This window comes from Anas platyrhynchos, chromosome 19 (assembly GCF_047663525.1).
Source record: "Anas platyrhynchos isolate ZD024472 breed Pekin duck chromosome 19, IASCAAS_PekinDuck_T2T, whole genome shotgun sequence".
Taxonomy (NCBI): Eukaryota; Metazoa; Chordata; class Aves; order Anseriformes; family Anatidae; genus Anas; species Anas platyrhynchos.
This window is the reverse complement of record NC_092605.1, coordinates 5449583-5469513: the sequence shown is the minus strand read 5'-3', so window position 1 is coordinate 5469513 and position 19931 is coordinate 5449583. Positions and strand designations below refer to the sequence as shown.

The 19931-nt window shown below is 44.7% G+C and overlaps 1 protein-coding gene and 1 long non-coding RNA gene across 5 annotated transcripts in view; one reads left to right on the top strand and one right to left on the bottom strand.

The window, feature by feature from the left end:
* HLF (HLF transcription factor, PAR bZIP family member) overlaps window positions 1–17578 on the bottom strand; it is a 35978-nt gene extending 18400 nt beyond the window's left edge. Inside the window, exons 1-2 of one of the 2 annotated variants that reach the window (XM_038165204.2) lie at window positions 17249–17578; window positions 15929–16264 (exon numbers count right to left, since the gene is read on the bottom strand). In XM_038165204.2, the coding sequence (XP_038021132.1) occupies window positions 15929–16264; window positions 17249–17354 (442 nt within the window). In that variant the 5' untranslated portion in view covers window positions 17355–17578. The remainder of the gene's footprint in view (window positions 1–15928; window positions 16265–17248) is intronic. The other variant, XM_027471458.3, reaches the window with a different exon arrangement.
* A 194-nt stretch (window positions 17579–17772) lies between these two features.
* Window positions 17773–19931, top strand: part of LOC110352057 (uncharacterized) — a 61898-nt gene continuing 59739 nt past the window's right edge. For all 3 annotated transcript variants that reach the window (XR_011804113.1, XR_011804112.1, XR_011804111.1), the window contains exon 1: window positions 17773–19281. This is a non-coding gene — a long non-coding RNA (uncharacterized lncRNA). The remainder of the gene's footprint in view (window positions 19282–19931) is intronic.

Here is a 19931-nt window from a genome sequence, read left to right as displayed (position 1 = left end):
GGGTCTATTTATGTACATACATTCCACACTGCTCACACCCAGCTTAGATGACACTTCCATCCACTGCACACAGTATGCTCTTCAGCTCGCATACCTCAGCTGCTTAACCTGTGGCCTGGACAAAGCACCAGCCTTATTTTCACCTGTTTGGGAACATTTCTCCTACCCGCTGGGCATGAGGTGGCTGCCCCTGCTTTGCAGCTCCCTGGCTGAGTGTCACAAGAACTTTGCTCAACCTTGTTTGCCTTCATTTCACTGTGGGGATAAGTTCTGAGTACTCCATGCATGAGTGAAACTCAGTAAAATCTTAATCATTGAAGGGCTCTATTAAATTTTTGTTATTAATGTGAATTCCAACTCCAGCATTCACAGACTTTTCCTTTGAAAAATACAAAATAAGCAACGGTAGTAAATATTCAGTTCCACCTTCAGGCTACGTAGGATACTAGAGAACTAGAGAAAACCTACCAATAATGAGAAGCTATTTTGAAGCCCTGAGCTCCTAACACAGCTCAAGCTCTGCCACAGCCTAAGCCAGTGCGCATTTGTGCCTGCCTCTTTACAAGCACTTCCAGTCCCTTGCAAAACAACGACTCCAGTCACCCAATTGCACCTCATTGCTACAAGGACAGGTCCTGGGCAGGTGGAAGTCTGCCTACATGGATCTAACCCTTGGGCAAGAACTGTCTTGTGTCCCTGGTTAAAGGCTGTGTACGCAATTAAGATGCCAAACAGCCTTCAGTTCTGATGATCACTTTGCAAGCTTCATTTCAGTGCCTCACTACAGTTACTCTTTAGATCAATTTCCTAAAGAAATGAATTTTGTGTGGTCGTGCTGTGCACAACTGTGTAGCCTCTTCCCAAAAACTTTTCAAACTGTTGGCCAATTTCAAACAAATTTGGCAGAGACGTATGAGTCTCAAAAGTGTATTACTAACAAGCTTTGTGAAAACAATATAAATCAAAGAAATTCTTCATTCCCTGACCAAAAGGCAGCCTCATGAGCTCTGTTACATATCAGAGAATCCATGGAGATTTCGCTACTGATGGAACTAATAGGAAGGAAGGAAGAAAATTCTTCACCAAGTTATCATTTGCTATGGCAGTCATGAAAGTCAATTATACTCGTAATTCCAGTAGAGAATGAGAGGAGTCTTTTCACCTTATCCCACCCACTCATTTACTATTTCCAGTAACCACAAGCAAAAGTATTTGTTTGACAACTGCACAGTCACTTGACAATCCCTCTGAACTTGGCACAGACACATCTAGCACTGATAGCCAATAAAACAGTCACAGACATGTCCTGTCTTATCAATCACTGCAGAAGATGGTCAGATGTGGACAATCAAGCTGTCTGGTAGCACCTGAGCATATATTTAAAAGCTGTGTGAGAAAAGAGCTTCTTTTGCATCACCTGCACCACTTACATAGCAAGCAACTGAAGTCTTCCAATAAGCCCCAGCAGGAGTGTTTGGGAACCAACAGATTTGTTCTGGCAGCAATGGGACATTCATTATTGGCTTTGGGGTAGGGAGTGTTTTGACTTGTTTTTGTAAATATTTTGTTAAAATGCAGGACAAAAAGCTAGATGATGAACACCGGGTAGGACTTACAACTAAGAATCAGTGTCTGGATTTATGCTGGAAACTGCACGTCTCTGCCCAGCTGGGGGCTAGACACTGACACAGCTCAGTATTTGCAAGACCAGAGACCCCTTCTAACCTTGTTCTTACTCACCTTGCTGTTACTGCTGAGTTACAACTGCTCACAATAACGGAAGCTTGGGGAAGAACAGGTTAAACTTTGCAAAGAAAAACAAGCAGCAGAAACACCTTTCCTCTTTCTGCCTAACTGGATAATTGGTTAACAGGAACCTGCTTGATGAGTTTCAGCAGCTCCTGGAGATCAGGCAAGGCTGCTTCAGAGAGCAGCTAAAGCTGCTGACTGTATAAACATCTTTAAGCCGACCAACAGGGTACCCCTCACTAGGGTTGTGCTTTTTTTTTTTTTTTTTACAGCCAAGATTTTCAGAAGGCAATGAAGCAGTTCATAGAGCAGTGACCCATCCAAACCCAGTAAGAGAACTACTTTAGGGAACCGAACTACTTTAGGCAGAATATTTAATAGACATAACACAAATCTTAAAACTATCTTATGGTCTGAAGAAATCCATTTCAAAAATGCTGAAGCGAATGAAGGCTAAATTCTCACTGTGACAGAGAGAGCATAACAGCAAGATTCTCACAAATAAGTAACAGGTCCTGTCCTGGTAACTTAGGGGGCTAAAAAAAAAATTATAGTTCTAAAGATTCATGTGACAAGTGTGACAATCAATGGGCTTCACAGGATCTGTAAAACCCTTTGGGCTTAATAATCAATACCATTCATGTATAACACAAAGATTTTACTCAAGTAATTAGTGTTCTTGAGTCCAGCTGTCTAAAGAGAAAGTACAAGAGAGCTGATTTTCACATGGGGATTTATACTGTCCTATATAAGCTGTATGTATATGTACATGAGATTAAAAAAAGACAAAACATTTTTCCACAGTTTATCTAAGTTTAAAACTCTAGTTAGACATAAATGTATTATCAAAGCAGCATCCACAGCAATCAGTGAAAAATGCTGGAAGAGATTCATTTAGTACCCTCCATATTCTCATCCCAACTTGTATTTATTCGTCCTGATATTTCAATTAGCCGAGTGCTGATAAACGGACATTTACACAAGCCGAGCTCCAACATCAAGAACCAAGCTCTGCCTGCCTGAAGCTGTCAGTTGACACCAGCTGAGACTCCCTGCGGGTTTCTTTCTCCCAGGCTCTCTTCTTTCTGAGGATGCAGGAGACACTAAGAGAAGGCATCTGTAAATACACATTCTACAGAACAACAAAGATTTTGGGAGAAGTATGCCAGCATTCACTAGTGCCCGTCTGCTCAGACACAGTTCAAGGAGTCTGATAAAGTAGCCATAAGCACAGGCTTCCAGGCTGAGTACTGCCTGTATGAAACCACCCACAAAACCCCTATGCTTCAAGAGAGATGCATGTCCCTTCAGAAAGTAACACCACTGCTTGCGATAATGTTTTGTGCCCCCTTCTGAAGCCTTGTGCTTTTGTACTATTCTTTCATTCAAGGGTGCCATCCGAGATGTTAGGGTTTCAAATCCAGAGCCAACTTTCCAAAACACACTGTATTCTGAAAAGCCCATTTTTGTTTCACAGAAAAATAAATGAGTTTGCATCATAAAGCCTTTATCCCCCCAAACCCAAAGCCTCCCATACTGTTAAAAATCAAATCCAGCTTTATTTTCATGCATGAGTCAGGCTGCATGCAAACAGTTCTGGAGGAAGGCGAGCTTGGGATGCAGAACAGGGCTACAGTACCAAACCCTGAGTGGGATACTTGTTCTTCTAACAGCACACTCCTATTTCCCTGACATAGTTGCTAATATTTTAATCTTGAAACTAGAGGAAAGCCACCCCCTTCCCCCAAAAAATAAGTTTTACAGATTATAAAGACACACAAGGACAAACTTTATTATTTTAACAATTATTGCTATTTTCAGAGCTCCAGCAAAGCTACTTCCTTCCATAATTGGACTTCAATCAAACCCTAGTGAAGCTTTTGATCTTGGAAAGAGTAACAACATAGCTCCGTTATCGGCACACAGGGGGCAAAGAGTAGGACATCAAGAATTTTTCAATAAAAGAAAGTTAATTGCTTTGACTTATATTTACCAAAGGTCATGACTGCAAGTTCTGACTGCACGTACATAACGGTGCACACTGAGAAATCTTGTACAGACTGGCCAAAGTAAGTGTTGGGATTATACTATTTGTGTATTAAAAAAAAAAAAGGAAGAAAAAGGCAGCAAAACAATGCTAGATTACTATCCAAATATACCCCAGTGGATGTCCTGCCAAATAGCAAATATGTGGCTGTAAGCTCCAAACTGAAATAAAAGCTTGGCCAGAAGCCCAGAGCTTCACTGTATTTTGCTCAGCTAGCCATAGTCTGGCAGAACAGAGTGAACACATTCTCAGCCACGTGATAAAGAAGCCAGTCGGGCCAAGCTGATTTCCTTGTGTTGGTTAAATGTGATCTTCAGACTGTACACACCAGCGGCTTTGGGAAAACGTGAGAAAGTGGGAAACAACAAGCCACAGGCTATAAACTAAAGGGCAGAAGAAAAATCACTTAAGGGGTTTTGCTTCAACACGTGTCGACAGGGCTGTTTTAAGTAGGGGTTGACTGGGCTCACAGGGCTGAGCACATGCTGCGGAGGTGCTGAGCACCGTGCATTCACCTGGACATAAGCAGTTAAACACCAACACCTTCAAGCATGCAGACCCTAAAAGGACCCGATTCTGAAAAGCCACTGTGAATCCTTCATGGTACAGGATTAGGAGAGCCTCTTGTGAGTAGCTCAAAAAAACACTGCACAGCTTCAAATCCCGTATGCAGGAGAATTAGAGGTACTTAGGCCTCTCAGGATGGGGCCCAGTAAAGGAAAGTTACGAATCTGACAGTGGTACACGGCCCCCCCAGCTCAGATTTTGCTGACGCTAGTTGAACAGCCACCAGACAGTAGTACTGAGCGCTGAGGAACATTCACGAAGTGAGATAAAACTTGGCCAGAGGATTCAATCCAAAAAAACACACAGGGCATAATGGACTAGAAGCTGCCCCAATTATAAGGTAGTATATTTTGATAGCAGTGATAACGTTTTCAAATAACTGACTCGGGAAGAGATCAACAGCATCCCTGGCCAGCAGCAGAGGTGCACGTGATGCCTGAGAGCACGCTGCATGCGGGAGCAGAAAGAGAAGCCTCCAAATGAGCCCCAAGAAGCACATCCCTGCTGCAGATAAGAGCAATGCAGATGAAACGCTCATGAGAGCACCTAAGAAAAGCGAGATTTGTTTACTTTCTAACAGAAATAAATTGATAACCTAGACACGTGCGGTATTTGGTGAAATCTGAGAGACACACGGGTTGACAATTACACCTCCAGCTCTTTCCTTCTATTTGGCTCATGGTTTCTATTCACGTGTTCAGAACAGCTTCCAGAAACTACCATGACTTTCAACAATGACTTCAACTGTGTCGCACTGAGAAAATTGAACAGATAAGAATATAGAAAAGTGTGTCCTAAACCTGGCGGTAAATCCAGTCCAACAGAGATTAGCCCTTCTGCGAGCAGCCACGTGATTGTGGAGGGATGAATGTCAGGTCTCAGAGCCTGGACAATCTAGGCCCTGATTTTTTATTTATTTATTTTAAGTGCTGAAATACCAACTGAGAAAGAAGGTGTTTTAAACAGACACCCAAACTGCAGCTGTCCAATACTTGTAACTGAAGGCTTGAGGTCTAACCTCCTCAAAAGGTGGATATGCAGGTTAACTTCAACTATGCTGTACTCATTCCTAATTCTCTCACATAAGCATAGTTAAATGATGCAGGTGTTCAGAAGGTCAACTTCCTGCTCCCGTTTACTCAGCCCATGTTACTCTCAACAAATGGCTCAATCACCATAAGGACCAGACCAGTACCACTTCAGAAAAACCTGCACCTTATCAGTACACTGCATTTTGCCCAATGTGAGGTAGAGTAAGGCATTAGGGAAATGCAGTTAAATAACACGGCAAAATCTTGGTATCCAATTTAAACCCATATTGGATATCTATGCTCTTCTCTTCCAAGAAAAATAGTCTTCACTACTGACAGGGGAATTAATTCCTTGCTTATCACTGTACTCACAGTGGTACAGAGGGCAGGCTACTACACAGCTGGTGACAAAGGCCAGGCTGTGGTCAGCACCTTGGGACTAACCTGCTTGGGTAGCTGCAGTCCCAGGAGAGGGCTGGAAACCTGAGAGTGGGAATTACACAGAGGTGCCCTATGATTCTCAGTTTCACTCCCCAGAGCCTGCATGCTCCTTAGCGCTCCTCAGAGCAGCGTTCACCAGCGGACTGGGGCCGTCCTGACCACCCAGCTCCGGGTGCCAGCTTGTACTGCCTGCAGCCCAAGTCCTCACTGTTCCACCCTCACCCTGTGGTAAGCACAGAGAACAGGGCTCCTCCATGGGGCTGGCCCAACATACACGATGGGCGTACCACATGAAGTTACCTCACAATGCATGGAACATACAAAAAAATACACTGTCATCAAAACTTAACGCAGACATCCATACGCTGCTGTGATGAACCTCAAGTGGCACTGAGCTTGGCGCTTGCAGTAACTCCAGATCTGCACCTGAATTTTACTCTCCCAAAGTTACGCTCAAGGCAATGTCTTAGCTTAAAAAAATAAAAAAAATAGGCAAAGCAAAACAAAAATTGTAACATTTCCATATAAGATTTCTCCAACTTAATTCTGAGAAAGCAGGATGAAACTCAAGAGTTCCTATACAGCTTTTTCTTTTTTTTTTCCTCTCCTTTTCCCCCCCCCTTTTTTTAAAAAAAAAAAACAAAAAAAAAAAAAAAACAAAAAAAAAAAAAAAAAAAAAAAAACAAAAGACACTTCATATAGTGTATACCACTGTATGATGCCAGTGTCAGACCAAATGTACTTTCAGGACTCAGGTAAGCGTTACCTTACCAAAAAGGGTATTGAAACATCTCGGTGCTGGGCTGGAAGCAGAAGGTGGTTCTGTTGTAACAAACTCCTAAATGCCCTGACAAGTATGTGCGTTTGGGGCAGAGGGAAGGGGACGCAAAGGGAGCAGGGGAGTCGACCCAGCAGCGCCGTATTAGACTGCAAGCGTGTTGTGTCATTACAGCTTTATCCCGACACACCCATATTTACAGCACACAATGTACTGTACAACTCACAATGCCAAGAAACTCAACATATCTAATCTGGCAGAAAAACAAAGTCATATCAGGTTAATCCAATTCTTAAATTGCACAACTTTGAAAAGCCAATAGGAAAACAAGCCTTCCCCTAGCTCCCGCTCCCCCTTTCCTCCTCCCAGCACACATACCCTGCCACGACCTACTTTTCTCTTTGATCCCTGAACATTTTTAGCCCACTCTCACTGTCCCATGTTTCTCATTCACTTCTAACCCACCTCCACCCCAGACCCCGGTGGAAAGTTACGCTGATTAGAACAAGCTGTAAAAGGGAGCTTTGTGCAGAGCACCCGGGCTGAAACACTGCAGAGAATGAATGGCAGGACACATACACAAGGTCACTTGGCTGTGTGCCCACATGTGATACTGCAATAATTGTGATAAGATAACAGGCCTCAAATTTAAACTTGGCTGACTGCAAGGGAGTTTCAAATTGGGCAGTGGAGCTGGAGCACTTTTGCTGCACCAGAGGAACAGGATAGAGCAAGGTTGCACAAACACTCGGCTTTTTAGGTAAAATAACTTTAGAGAGGATCAAGATCGTTCCATTACCTGGGTTTGGTGCTTTTGGGATTTCGCCTGCAAGTCACACAGCTGGTTTTCCAACTTCTCTTTTTAAATGAAACCTTAGAGTCACATAACCACACAACTCCAGGAGATGAAGATTTTTAAGGAAGAATAATGGTGGAAAAAAGTTTGACACCCGCTGGCAACCAATTAAACGTAGTTTTTGCAGACTTGTTTCTCAAAGTGAATCACCATCTCACGGTGTCTAGAAGGGTGTCAGCTCTCACCGAAGCACTTCACACACATCAGGCATTTTAAAGGTTTTATGTAAATTCTCTGATATAGAAAACGCACATTTACATTACAGCTCTTCCTGCTCACTAACATATTCCTATCATATCCAGCCATCTATTTTCATGAAATTTTAGCAGTGTAATTACTCTATCAGAACCTCAACTTGCTTGCCACATTTGCCTAAAATCAGCCTATATACTCAAAAATCGCGATCAGGAGCACACAAGAGGCCCCACACACCTAGCATAACGTTTGCTTTCATAGCAAACCAGGCAAGAAAATCCACAATATCCATCTACCACAGTCAGCGAGGGAGCTGCAAGAGTTACATACACAAAATGGCCAAATGCCCCACGCTGTAACACGGGGCCACAGCTGCAGGGATTACAGACGTCAGTAACATCTGTATTTCCACTATGCAGCACAAAGACAGAGGGAACACAGTGGTATGTCTGATTGCTGCAGGCTCCTTCAAATTAAGTCAGTTTAACCCTCTCTCTGTTGTGATGAGGAGCAGGATTTGTTTTCGAGTGCCAGTTCCTTCTTACTAAGCACCCAGCTGGTTTTGAGACAGACTTCTTGCTGGAGTGGGTCTCACTTCCAAACCTTGCAATGGTGAGTTTGTGAAAGTGACCAAAGCATTTTGAATTGCCTCCTTTATTTCAGTGCAGCCCCTCTTATTCTGAGTCTATTTTATACTCCACAACCTTGAGTAACATAGGCTTCTAGGAGAAGGTTTAGTACTATTATTTCAGTATTCGCTAAACATGGATTGCTCCATAAAACAGAGCTCTGCAGGAGTATTTTGTCTTTCCAAGTTTCACATTACTGTTCCTTCCCTCTTCCAAAAGGCAATCTACAGTTTCCTTCCTTGCCTCCTCAGAATCTCAAGTTATAAGCAGTTCCTAATGGGACTGCATTTAAATTCATTTTTGGATGCCTTCCTCTGCATTACTATTGCTGAGTTATCAGGTCACCTCAAATAACACAACATCCACATACAGGAATTAAGAGTGGCAAGCCTTACAAGTGTTCCAAAAAAGTTAAGGTCCAGTCATTGCCACACAAAGTAATGATCTTGCTGGGGATGGAGAGCCCTGTTCATTCATTTGTTTATTAAATTCAGGAGTAGCAACCAGCTCTGTAATGAATTACTTAATCTTTGACCTATTGTCCACAGCCACGTTCCAGAACAAAGAATTTATAGCAAGCTGAGCTCCCTAAGGCTAATTGGAAAAGAACTTTTTTCCTTTAAAACCATTATCCGTCTTCAACCAATCTTTGTCACAAAATGTGTTTTCGCCTCTCTGCTTATACACCTGAATATCTAAGGATGACATTTTGTCACAGATGAGCTACTGCTGTAGTTCACTCTGACATCTGCCTATAGTAAACGCATGCTAAAACATTGATCCATGGGTACCTGCCAAGTTACGTTCCAGTAATAACTTACATCTTCACTTCAGTTAATGAGGACCTGAGTTTTCTAGGACCCTAACGCAATCTGGATTTTTTATTCTTTGTTCTACAAGTGGCCACACACCAAAGCACAAGCTTATGAGCAAAGGGTGTCAAAATCCTCGATGCCTGTTTTCATTAAACAGCAAATAATATGAACAAGAGAATACTAGCAGTAAGATGAAGAGCTAAAGCTATTTCTCTAAGAGTTGAGCAGAGAACCCCTAAGCAAAAGAGTGCCACATCAGAGACGCTAAGCAAGGGTGCTGGATGGTGTACAATGAAAATCTGGGCTGAATTTAGCCCTGGCAAGATTTAGTTCAACCAGAGAATGGGACAGGGAAGCAGAACTATACAACAGCTTCAAAGCTGGTCAGAAAATGAGGTTGAACAATAACTTGTAGTCATTTAAAACTTGATGGGTGGCACCTCAGTTACACAAAGCTGAAGTGCCCTGAAGAACCCCAGCAGAAAAAAACCCTGATGAAATGCCTACCAGACACTGCCTTACCTGCCTGCATTAGCTCTCCCTATGTGAGATCTGAAGCTCTCAGGTCTCAACTCAGCTTCGTGACAGACAGCTTCTTTAACACTGTTTGCTGGCTCCTTCAATGCCATTTGCTCATGAAACACTGCCATACAAGCTACAAAATCTGTTTATACTGTATTCATTTTGACATAGATGTGCATTTTAACATCCATTTTCTATATTTACTCCTCACATACAACTTACTCCACTAGCTCCTACTGGATTTGAGGGTTGCTTTAGAGCACTGCTTTTTTTTTTTTTTTTTTTTTTTTTACAGAGCCTTTGCCGTTTACCTCACATAGAATAGCTTAAACCACCATTTTTCTTACATATAACTTTGTTGAAATGCTCTTTCCTGATCCTCACAGTCTTTTGTGGAATTCTGACAAAATATTGCAATATATTTTGTTATGAAAGTAAGACTTTTCAGAAGCAAGCTAATGATTATGTTAGCGTGTAATACAAATATTAAATAGCTGCACGGTGTTCTGCCAGCCAAGCTTCTGATTTCATAATGATCTCAAGTACTCTTTACTGATGATAAGTATGTCCTTCCATCCTGAGAAATCTCCACCGGTACGCTGAGACCAGCTACCCCCCTTAAGAAGTCCAGAAAGATCAATGACAACAGATGGTGACATTTCGCTGCTCCACCTAGGAGCTGCTGAAGAAGGACAGTCAACAAGCTGGGCTGAAATCAGTGGCACCACACCAGGAGTAAAGTACTCATCGCTGGGATTCACTGGGCAGAGTCTGGCCGCTGCTGGCTCCCACAACTGCCAATCTGTTGTCATATAAATATGTACAGATTGCAACAATTTAGGATGTTTACTCACAGCTTCATCTAATCAGATAGCATCAATGTCTTTGTATACATCTCGTCTCTTAACTCTAAGATATTGTTTCATGGAAGACTTCACGGTGTACTCACTTCTTAAAAATCAAACCCCTGCAGTAGACGACCAGTCAGCCAAACACTCTGAGATGGGAAGCAAGGCTAGGAGAAAGTCACAGCATTTTCCTAGGTAACTGCAACAAGTTCAACTCCTGGCATCCCTAAAATGCCTTCCTCAAAGGACAAAACCCTCATTGCTCCCTCTGCATATCCTCTTGCTAACACCAGACAGCCCTTACATGCTTACACAGCAGGATCTGTGTGGAAGGCACTGCTCCACAGGAGAACTCAAGCATCAGGCCAGGCACATTTTAAACGTGTAGTACAAAACCCAAGACCTTTCTTGCTGTTTACTGTTTGAACTCCTAAGTAACTTCAAGTTCTTTCACGTAGTTGAGCAATTATTTAACTAATAATCAACATTTAACGGCGAATATTAAAATTAGATCTTTTGAAAGAGACACAGTGTTCTTGCTTCTAGCATTAACAAGGCTTGTTCGTTCAGCACTTTTTCCCCTTGTTATCATGTGACAGGCTATTTTTAATATTTGCCAGAATATATTTTGCATCTTCCTTTGATCCAGAAAGCAGCGTGCGAGGCTTGCCTGGATATTGCCTTCCCCTCGCAGCGCGCAGAGCTGCGCTTTTCCACTTGACTGCAATTTCGGCACCGGCTGGTAATGGCAGGAGCACGCAGCCACGCACGCGTGCCTGCTGCTCTAGCAAAAGCCGTGCTGAGCAGGCTGCACAGGGGACTGCCACGTGCCCAGAGCACATGGTGGTGCAGGCAGCAGCCATTCAGAGCCTCACGTGAGAGGCAATGTGAAGAGCAGCTCTGGTACAGCCTGCCAGGCGGTTTAGCTGGTCATTCCCTTGTTATCACGTGGGACACCAAAGGTGGGGAAGCACCCAGCTCCTCTCGGTGCTGGCTGCAGGTAGAAGCCCTCACCTTTAAGGAACGGGGCTCACGCAACCCTGAACTGCTTGTAAACGGCAATTAGAGCTCAGGAGAGGGTTCCGCAGACGAGCTGGCTGCCGGGAATGCTGCCCTTCACACTACAAAGGCTGTGCTGGAAGAGGAGGTCATGTTAAGAAACACAGGGGAAGGAAGACTACAATAAAGGGAGTGTTGCACACACCCTTCTGTGGGCTGCCCCCTTCACCAAGTCATTCCCAGTATGCAGCCGAGTGGCCGGATGGAGCAAGAGCAAACCATCCCCGTCGGCATACGCCTATCACAAACCAGTTAAAAAAATACCAAAACCCACCCAATCCTGCCTGGTGTCAGTCATTACGATTCAGTATACATGCAAGAAGTAAAAGATAATGTGCTCTAGATGAGATCTCTCTGCTGAGTACGTACAATAGAGCATTTAATAAATCTTCGTGTTCTTCCAAGAGGGGGCTGAGGGGAGCACACTTCAAACAGAAGTGTTCAGCTTTTTGATGAATGCACCTCTGAATCTTATTTTGTCACCGAAAGTGAAGACTTCTAGATATCTCACATCTGTGTTTCTGCAACAGATTACAAAGCTTGTTTTTTTTCCCGTTAATCTTTGGCAGATCCTTTGCAAGCAGTCTAAGGCACCAGCAATCCAGGCACTGCAGAGTGAAAACGACTGTCACAGGAATGCCAAGACAGGAGTTTTTTTTCCTAAGCTTCCCATGGCCCTATCCTCCATAAGGAGCAGGACTGTGACAACACAGGGGATATCACTGTGTCAGCAGTATCCCCCTCTGACATAGCCCTGTTGCCAAGGCTTTTGCTGCAAACAGAAAATTCACATCTAAATCTCGAAGAACAGAAATCCTCTAATTAGAGTCTTCCACCAGACTTAACTAATGCTTCTGAACTCTCACTCACTCCACGCGAACCCTTCATGCTGCCATCCCGTTCACCCAAATAAGGGTTACCCATAGAAAAAAGCCAGGTAATAGCAACCAGCACCTAACTTCAAAACATGATACTCCCTTTATATACAAACGGCTATGAATACTTCCAATTTCATTAAATGACACCACAGCGATTTACATTCGACCCCCCCCAAAAAAAAAAAAACAGCAAAAGATCTGCAACAGATGGAGAAACAAGAAAACGTTTGCAGTAACAGGTAACTTAAAAAGCTGGTTTTAAAATAACTGTTTTACTGAGAAAGACTAATTTGCAACCAACTAGTCAGCACCCACTACAGGGAGAAATAATGTTGCAGATACATCTATGTTACAACGAATGACGGTCTGCAACACTAAAATTAATAAATAGCATTTTGATTTAATGTGATACTGTGAAAAAGAAATACTTAAATACTTTAGATTCCAGTTTTGAAAAAAAAAACAAAAAACAAAAAACACCACCACAGAACTTTATCCTGCATCCCTTCTCTCCACAAAGACCAGTTTTTGCATAGATTGCCCAAACAGAAATTTACAAGAAAGCGGGTGCTTACTTTGTTATTTGCTATAGTTCACATAACAAACTGGTGAGACTACACATTTTTCTAATAACCAGACAATGCAAGCTGGAAATAAGGAACTCAAATTTATAAGGAACCATTTGTTGTTGTTTTGGGTTTTATTAGTTTTCCACTATTACAAGATCCACAAGGATCCACAAGGATCTTGTAATATTATGTTTAGAGCCATGGTCAGTCCAGCTTTGCTGAGCCTGACCCCAGTTCTCACTGAAAGGCAATGCAAATTCTCAGATCTCTTCCAGAGGTGGTATAAAACACACATCTAGGTGACACCACTGGTTTCTAAAGACAGGTAAGGCTTGCCCTTCAACATGTGCACAAAATTAAATCATCTTATGTCACTTCTGTGTAGACCTCTGTCTGAGATACACCACGCACACATGGGAGACATGTTTGGTATCCACACTCATGTACACGTCCTTCCCTGTACGCAGCCTATGCAAGTCTCAGATTTTTGGCCAGCTACATGTGATATACTGATGTTAAATTCTGTGGAGTCATTTCAAGTAGGGATGCGAGAAGCACAACATTTGACTCTTGCTTCAGCCCGAGTCCACATCATATACTCAAACAGGCCATCAAAAAATTAAGATAAAGATCAGTGGAGACAAAACATTTTAAGAACTAGTATCACCTAGAAAATTCAGTCTTCCTAAAAATAATACAATCACGTGGAATTAATTTTTATTGAAATTGTGTACTTCATACTATTTGTCTTGAGTTTATTACAATAATACAAATCACAACAGCCACATATATTGAAACAGTAACTCACACCAATTAAAAAACCTTACTTCATGACAGTTTTAAAAGAGTCTTTAAAGGTCTTATAGGATTTATTAACCAAAAGGCTCCACTATAATAATTTTAACATTTAGCTCCAGACTGACTTTAATATTTCAAAGCAGCACATTTGCCTCAGCACTTTTATGACGACTTTAAATGATCATTTTTATTTTCACTAGAAATGTTTTTAATACTGTGTATTTTAAAGATCGCTCAAATGCTAAAATGCACGATGATCCCTACAAAAGAAGAATGTCAGATTTTTATGACAGCACAAAAAAATCCATTAATCTGACAATAAACCAGACTACTGTTAATTAAGTCATAGTACCTATCTGTAACAGGGGAAAAAAACTTAAGAAATGGAATGGAGCTCACCCTCCTTTCAAAAAAAAAAAAAAAAAGAGTATAATCCAAACCTATTATTCTTAGGACAAGGTGGCATAGAGAAAAAAAATTCCTTCAGACTAAGGTGCTTTATCCTACCCCAAGAGACCCAACTCCTTTTACAGCCAGACATAAGCATACAGTTTTAGTGAGAAAAGTTTGTAACCCCCAGCTGTACACAGCTCAGGGAAAAACCCAAAAATCAATGAAATGACAGCAAGTCATGCAGGCAGCTGATTACAAATAAATTCTGACAGGTGATCATTAAAAGCCTGGCACAAAACCAGCCTCCCTTAAAAAAAGAATGAGGACGGATTATCTGCTTTTAATTTTGTGTGCAGAAGTGACAGAAAATGGGGTAGCATACCCGCACTATTTATAAGAACTGGCTTGGGAAAATCAGGGTAGGTTTTTTTTTTTTTTTTTTTTTTTTTTTTTTTTTTTTAAGTATTCCACTCTTGCCAACTCCAAATATATTTCAACTTTGTGAACCCTTATGAGTTACTGGTTAACTATGAAATGCCTTGAAATTGAAATACAAAAAGTAAAATCCACAAAATGTGAGTAAATGAAATCCACGACTAAACACACATCTGACGTGGGGCCAAGGAGTCTGTTGACAGGTTTGGGGGGTTTTGCGGGGTATTTTATTTCTTTTTAATGAGAAAGGAATGTTGTAGATTTTAAGACTTTTCCACTTCATCCTGCTCCACAACTTTTGTCCTTCTATTTATTTATTTTGCCTCCTTATCAGATGATTCTGACAATGACTTCGCACACTGAGCATGGCAAGCGATCAAGCAGAAGAGAGAGGAGTGGTTTCCTGCTCCCAAGAGCACACTTTGCTCTAGCAAACCTTGTGTGAGCAGAAGAGCACAATAACTCACCCTTACACTTTTTTATTTTTTTAATAAAAAAAGCAAAGCTCCATGTTTTCCAAACTCATGCTAACAAAACTCCCCAAACCACGATCTCAGCCATGCTGGTGTCAAGCCATAGCAGTTATTCTAGATTTGTGCTTGCTTCTCAAGGGATGATTTAAAGTGTTAACAAACAAATAGAACACTTCCACTGATACCAAACGGGTTTGAAACACGCATTATGATCAGAACTTGACTCCATGATGCCTTATTTTCCCATAGCTTAAGGTAACTGTAGAGGTAATTTATCTATAGTGGTCAGAGTTACATTTAAGTTTATTCTGCACTACCTAAGATTATAATGCAGTTAAAAACGTAGTTCCTGCCCCACATACTGTGGCAAATTTTACTGTGTCCAGTACAGAATAAGGTTGCAGCCAAAATTCCAAACAGGAAGCACCGTCTTTAAATTTCATCTTCAAAATAATTACTCACGCTAAGTCTCCTATGCTCTTGCATCAAATACTAGTCAAGAAAAGGAACGCTCACTTTCATGGTCCTCCCTGTTTATTTAACACCACGGCATTTACGCATTACTATTCTGCTTGTGTTATTTTTTGCTTGCCAACAGCTAGGCTACCAATGAAGAAAAGGTGACAGGAGTTTCCTTGGAATTCCTGCAGCTTCCTGACATAATTTAACCAAAAATCCCTGTGGAGCAACTTAACAGTATCTAGAGTGGGGCTTTTTTTTGCATGCAAATGAACCATATTGGCCCTCTCTAAACTGCCTGCCAACTGTACAGTGAGAAGTAATGATTTACAGTGGGGAGAAAGGCTCACGCCAAAATCCATAGGAAGGTCTTAGGGCTGATTTACCTGGTCTGACCGGGCTCTGCATGCAGTTCTGCGACACCATGCCTGGATGGACTGAAGTAGAAGCCCTGCTGCTGAGGTCCATGACAGAAGGTGATGCTGAGGTAGCTTGCTGGAGACCTGGCTGGTGTGGGCTATGCTCGTGCTGGTTTGGGCTGGGTGGAATGCCATTTTCTGAGAGGAATTCTTCCAGGTCCATGTATTCCAACTGGAAAGTGTCTCCGTCATATGGCAGTGTCTTGTCCCATAATGTTGGGCCCAAGAAAGCTGACTGAGGGACTGTGGTACTGGTGCTGTCATCATCTAATTTCTTCTCTTTGTCTTTTTCTTTACCAAATGCTTAAACAAAACACATAATAAATATATAAGAGCTGAGTAATTGAAATATCACTGCTTCTACTTATTTTCCCTGCACTCTCAGGAAACATAGAAAAGGAATACCTGCTTTACAAAAATAACTCCCTTGATTTCCTCTGGTTAGAAGAGAAGTCACATCAACTGAGCACCTCTGCAGGATCCAACCTTCCCCCTGCTTTTAGTTAACAATTCCACTGCGTGCATGGATTTGAACGTCAGCTTCAATAAATACTAATGGACTTAAAAGCAAGCATTTGAGCTAAAACAAGCTGGAAGATATTGCTATATTCTGCTGAAAAGGAATTGTCTTGACCTCAACTTCAGGTATTTATTATCTTGTCACACTTGAAAAAAAATAATTAAGGTCCTAGCCTTGCTAGTCCTTACACAAGCAAAGTAGCCGTCAAATTAGTGTTTTGCTTGCTTTGCCTGCCTCATACTATGCAGTAAATTATAAAATAATGTATTATTCAGATAAATTATGGTGATGTTAATCTTACTAATGTTTTAACATCACTATATTAAGCCTGACAGCCTTTTTTTTTAAAGCCTGACAGAAGAGGGATTCTGACATGCAGAGAAAAATTCAAGGGTAGCACGAAAGCATAAATAAAAGTTAAAATCCCGTTTCCTACCTATTCCCACAACACCCAGTGATTCCAACAAACGGTTTTAAGGGAAACTGGGGGTTTCTCCCAAATATTTGCAAGGTTTTAAACAGCTAAAGCCTCCTGCCCCCCGCTGTGCCTCGGCACCCCCCGGACCGCCGCCTGCAGCCCCGGGCAGCCCTCACAGGGGCTCGGCGAGCAGCACGGGGCCTCGGGCCCTCACCACGAGCGGCCCGTTACCTCACCGCCGGGGGGGGCAGCACAAAATGAGGATAAACCCGGCGATATCGGGGCGGGGGCCGCCATTTCGGGGCGGGGGGGAAGGGAGGGGGGTCGGGGCTGCCGGGGGAAGCCTCACCGTCATCGTGAGCGAGCGGCAGCTTGAGCGGGTTTTCCAGCAGGGACTTGAGCACCCCGTAGGTGGGAGGCAGGAACGGGGGCGTCAGCGGGAGCGGCCGCGACATGGTGGGCTCTGCCTCGGGGCGGCGGCGGAGGCTCCTTCCCCTTCGGCTGGCGGAGCGGCTGCTGGACGGGAGCGGGGAGGGGGGGAGCCGGGCAGGGCAGGGCAGAGCCGAGCCTGGCCGGGCCTCGGGGCGCCTGCAGGCCGCCGGAGCAGGGGAGCGGGAGAGGCGCCTCCGCCGCGCAGCGCCCTCCCTGCCGCCCTCCTGCCGCCCGCCCGCCGCCCGCTCTGCGCCGCGCGCCCCGGCCGCGCGCCCATGTGCAGGCGCTGCCGCCGCTGACGTCAGGCGCGCCGCGGCCTCGCCATTGGTGCGGGGGGACGGGCGGGAGGCCACGCCCCGCTTCAATGGACCCGCCCCCTCCTGGTGGTCCCTCCCCCTTGGTATGGCCACGCCCCCTCTCCGTGGCCACGCCCCTTGGTGGGTGTAGCCCCTCCCCTTCCCACAGCGGCACGCGGCGGGGCGGGGCGGTTGCCATGGTAACGGTTTCGCGGCCTCCCAACGGCCGGCCCCGCGCGGCGCTGAGGGGAGCGGCGGCGGCACCCCCGTTAGGGCAGCCCCCGGCCGCAGACTGGTCCGTCAGCTCGGGCCTCCGCGGCCTCCCTGCAGGGATATTAGACCCCCAGCCTCCCACCGGAGGCCCCACAGAGCTCCCTCGCCGGCAGCAGGGGAGGAAAATGGTGTTGGCCCGCAGCCGGGGTGGGCACCGGCTGTGGAGGAGCTTTCCACATGACACAGAGAGCGAGAACGGGGTGACAGCACAGCAATGTGTGTGGTACCTGGGCAGGAAAACGAGCAGGGGGTTATTAAGTGATTGTACACATACCGGCGGTGCCCCAGATGGCCAAATTGCTGGTTACTGAGAACCACTAATTACAAAAGTACAGCGCGAGGGATGTAAAGAGAGCAACGATTGGCAAGGCGTGTGGAGACACGGTGCACAATGCTTTTTTGTGCAGTAGAAAGAAAAAAATAGGTTTAGGAGATTTGGTAGGCAACAAAGAAGAGTAAACAGAAATAGAAGACGTAAAGGTAATAGGGATATTGGGTAATGCCAGTAACAAGCAAGATTAGCTAGGGATGTAATGAAAGCTCAGCTTGGGCAGAATTACTGAAGTTTTTACGGCTATCAATGTAACTGACATTTCAGAAAAAATATATCCAAACTAGCAGCATTTTCAATGAAATCGAATGACATGAAAACCGTACTGTTTACCACTTGGCACTGAACAGGATAAACTATGTTTAGATCTGCGCAGGCACAGAACAACAAGAAGCAACAAGACATGCTGAGGACCAAACACAATTACAGACCGTGCAGGAGCTGGGAATTTCCTGGCTGAGGAAGCTGTAACAACACTTTCCAATACATGGACCAGCCAGAAAAACTGAGAAAAGTACCCAAGTACTGGCGGTGCTGGAACTGTGCTCTTCAATTTCGCACTGCAACAGGAGCAGCGATTTAACTCCAGTCTTGCCACACAGGCAGGTTTCGTTCCAACCAGCCTCAATTCACAGGACTCCAAGCAGACTGTGGGCAGGTACCTGCCCGTTGGTGACTGATGGCTGCACCTTCTTGAGGGGCCCACTGCTCATTTGTGCTATTTTGGCCCCTGGCCGACCCCTCGCACCACACCCCGGGTCAGGCCAACACAACCCTGACCCAGCTAACTGCACGCTAACTGGACTTCTACATTTTCCAACCTGCTAAAAGTACAGTTTGGTGTATTCTTAGTGCTCGCGCAGAGCAAGTTTATGGCTTTTGAAGGACCGTGACTGCCATTTAGTTTTGTATAGAAGGCACCTTGACTGGTCACCAACTGGAAAACCAAAAACCCTCAGCCAAGGCTTATGATCGTGCCCTTGGTGTTTCCATCACAGAAACGTGATAGGATGCATGGTGCGAAGATTGAATTTTTCGAACTGCATACATGTAAGTTAATATATCGCTTTCAGAGTTTTTTTTTTAATTTAATTTATTCTGTAGCAGAGAAAATTTGAAGAGACCACTAAAGCTGCCAACACTGCCACATGGGGGGCGTCCTTCCACCTCCACACCAGGACCCGATACCAGTGCCTCAGGCACTCAAGCAGGGCTGGGGGGCACACAGGGACCTCAGCGGCAGCGCAGCAGCTGATGCAGGCTTTGTTTTTTGTGTGTTTTTTGCTTTTTTTTCCGTATTTTTCCTCAGCAGGGAGTCCCACAAACGGGCACGTGCGGTGCCGCCTCCCCACAGCCCTGCCCTCAGCGGCCGCCCCCCTCACGCGGCGGTGCGGGAGGGGGGGGGAGCGGAGGGAGGGGGCCGTTAGGCGCGCGAGGCCGTCACGTGAGCGCGCGGCCTGACCTACTTTGGGCCAATGGCGGGGCGCGGCGAGCCTGGAACCGCCGCAACGGCCGCGCCCCGCCCCGCCCCCTGCCTCGCGCCTCGCCTCAGCTCACCTCGCGCGGCCCCGGCCCCTGAGGCGGCGGCGCGGGCACGCGCACGGCCCCTGGGGGGGGGGTCCCGGCCCCGCCGCCTGCTGCCTCCTCCTGAGGGAAAGGCCGCCGAGGCACGGGGAGGAGGTGCACGGAGGAGTGGGAAA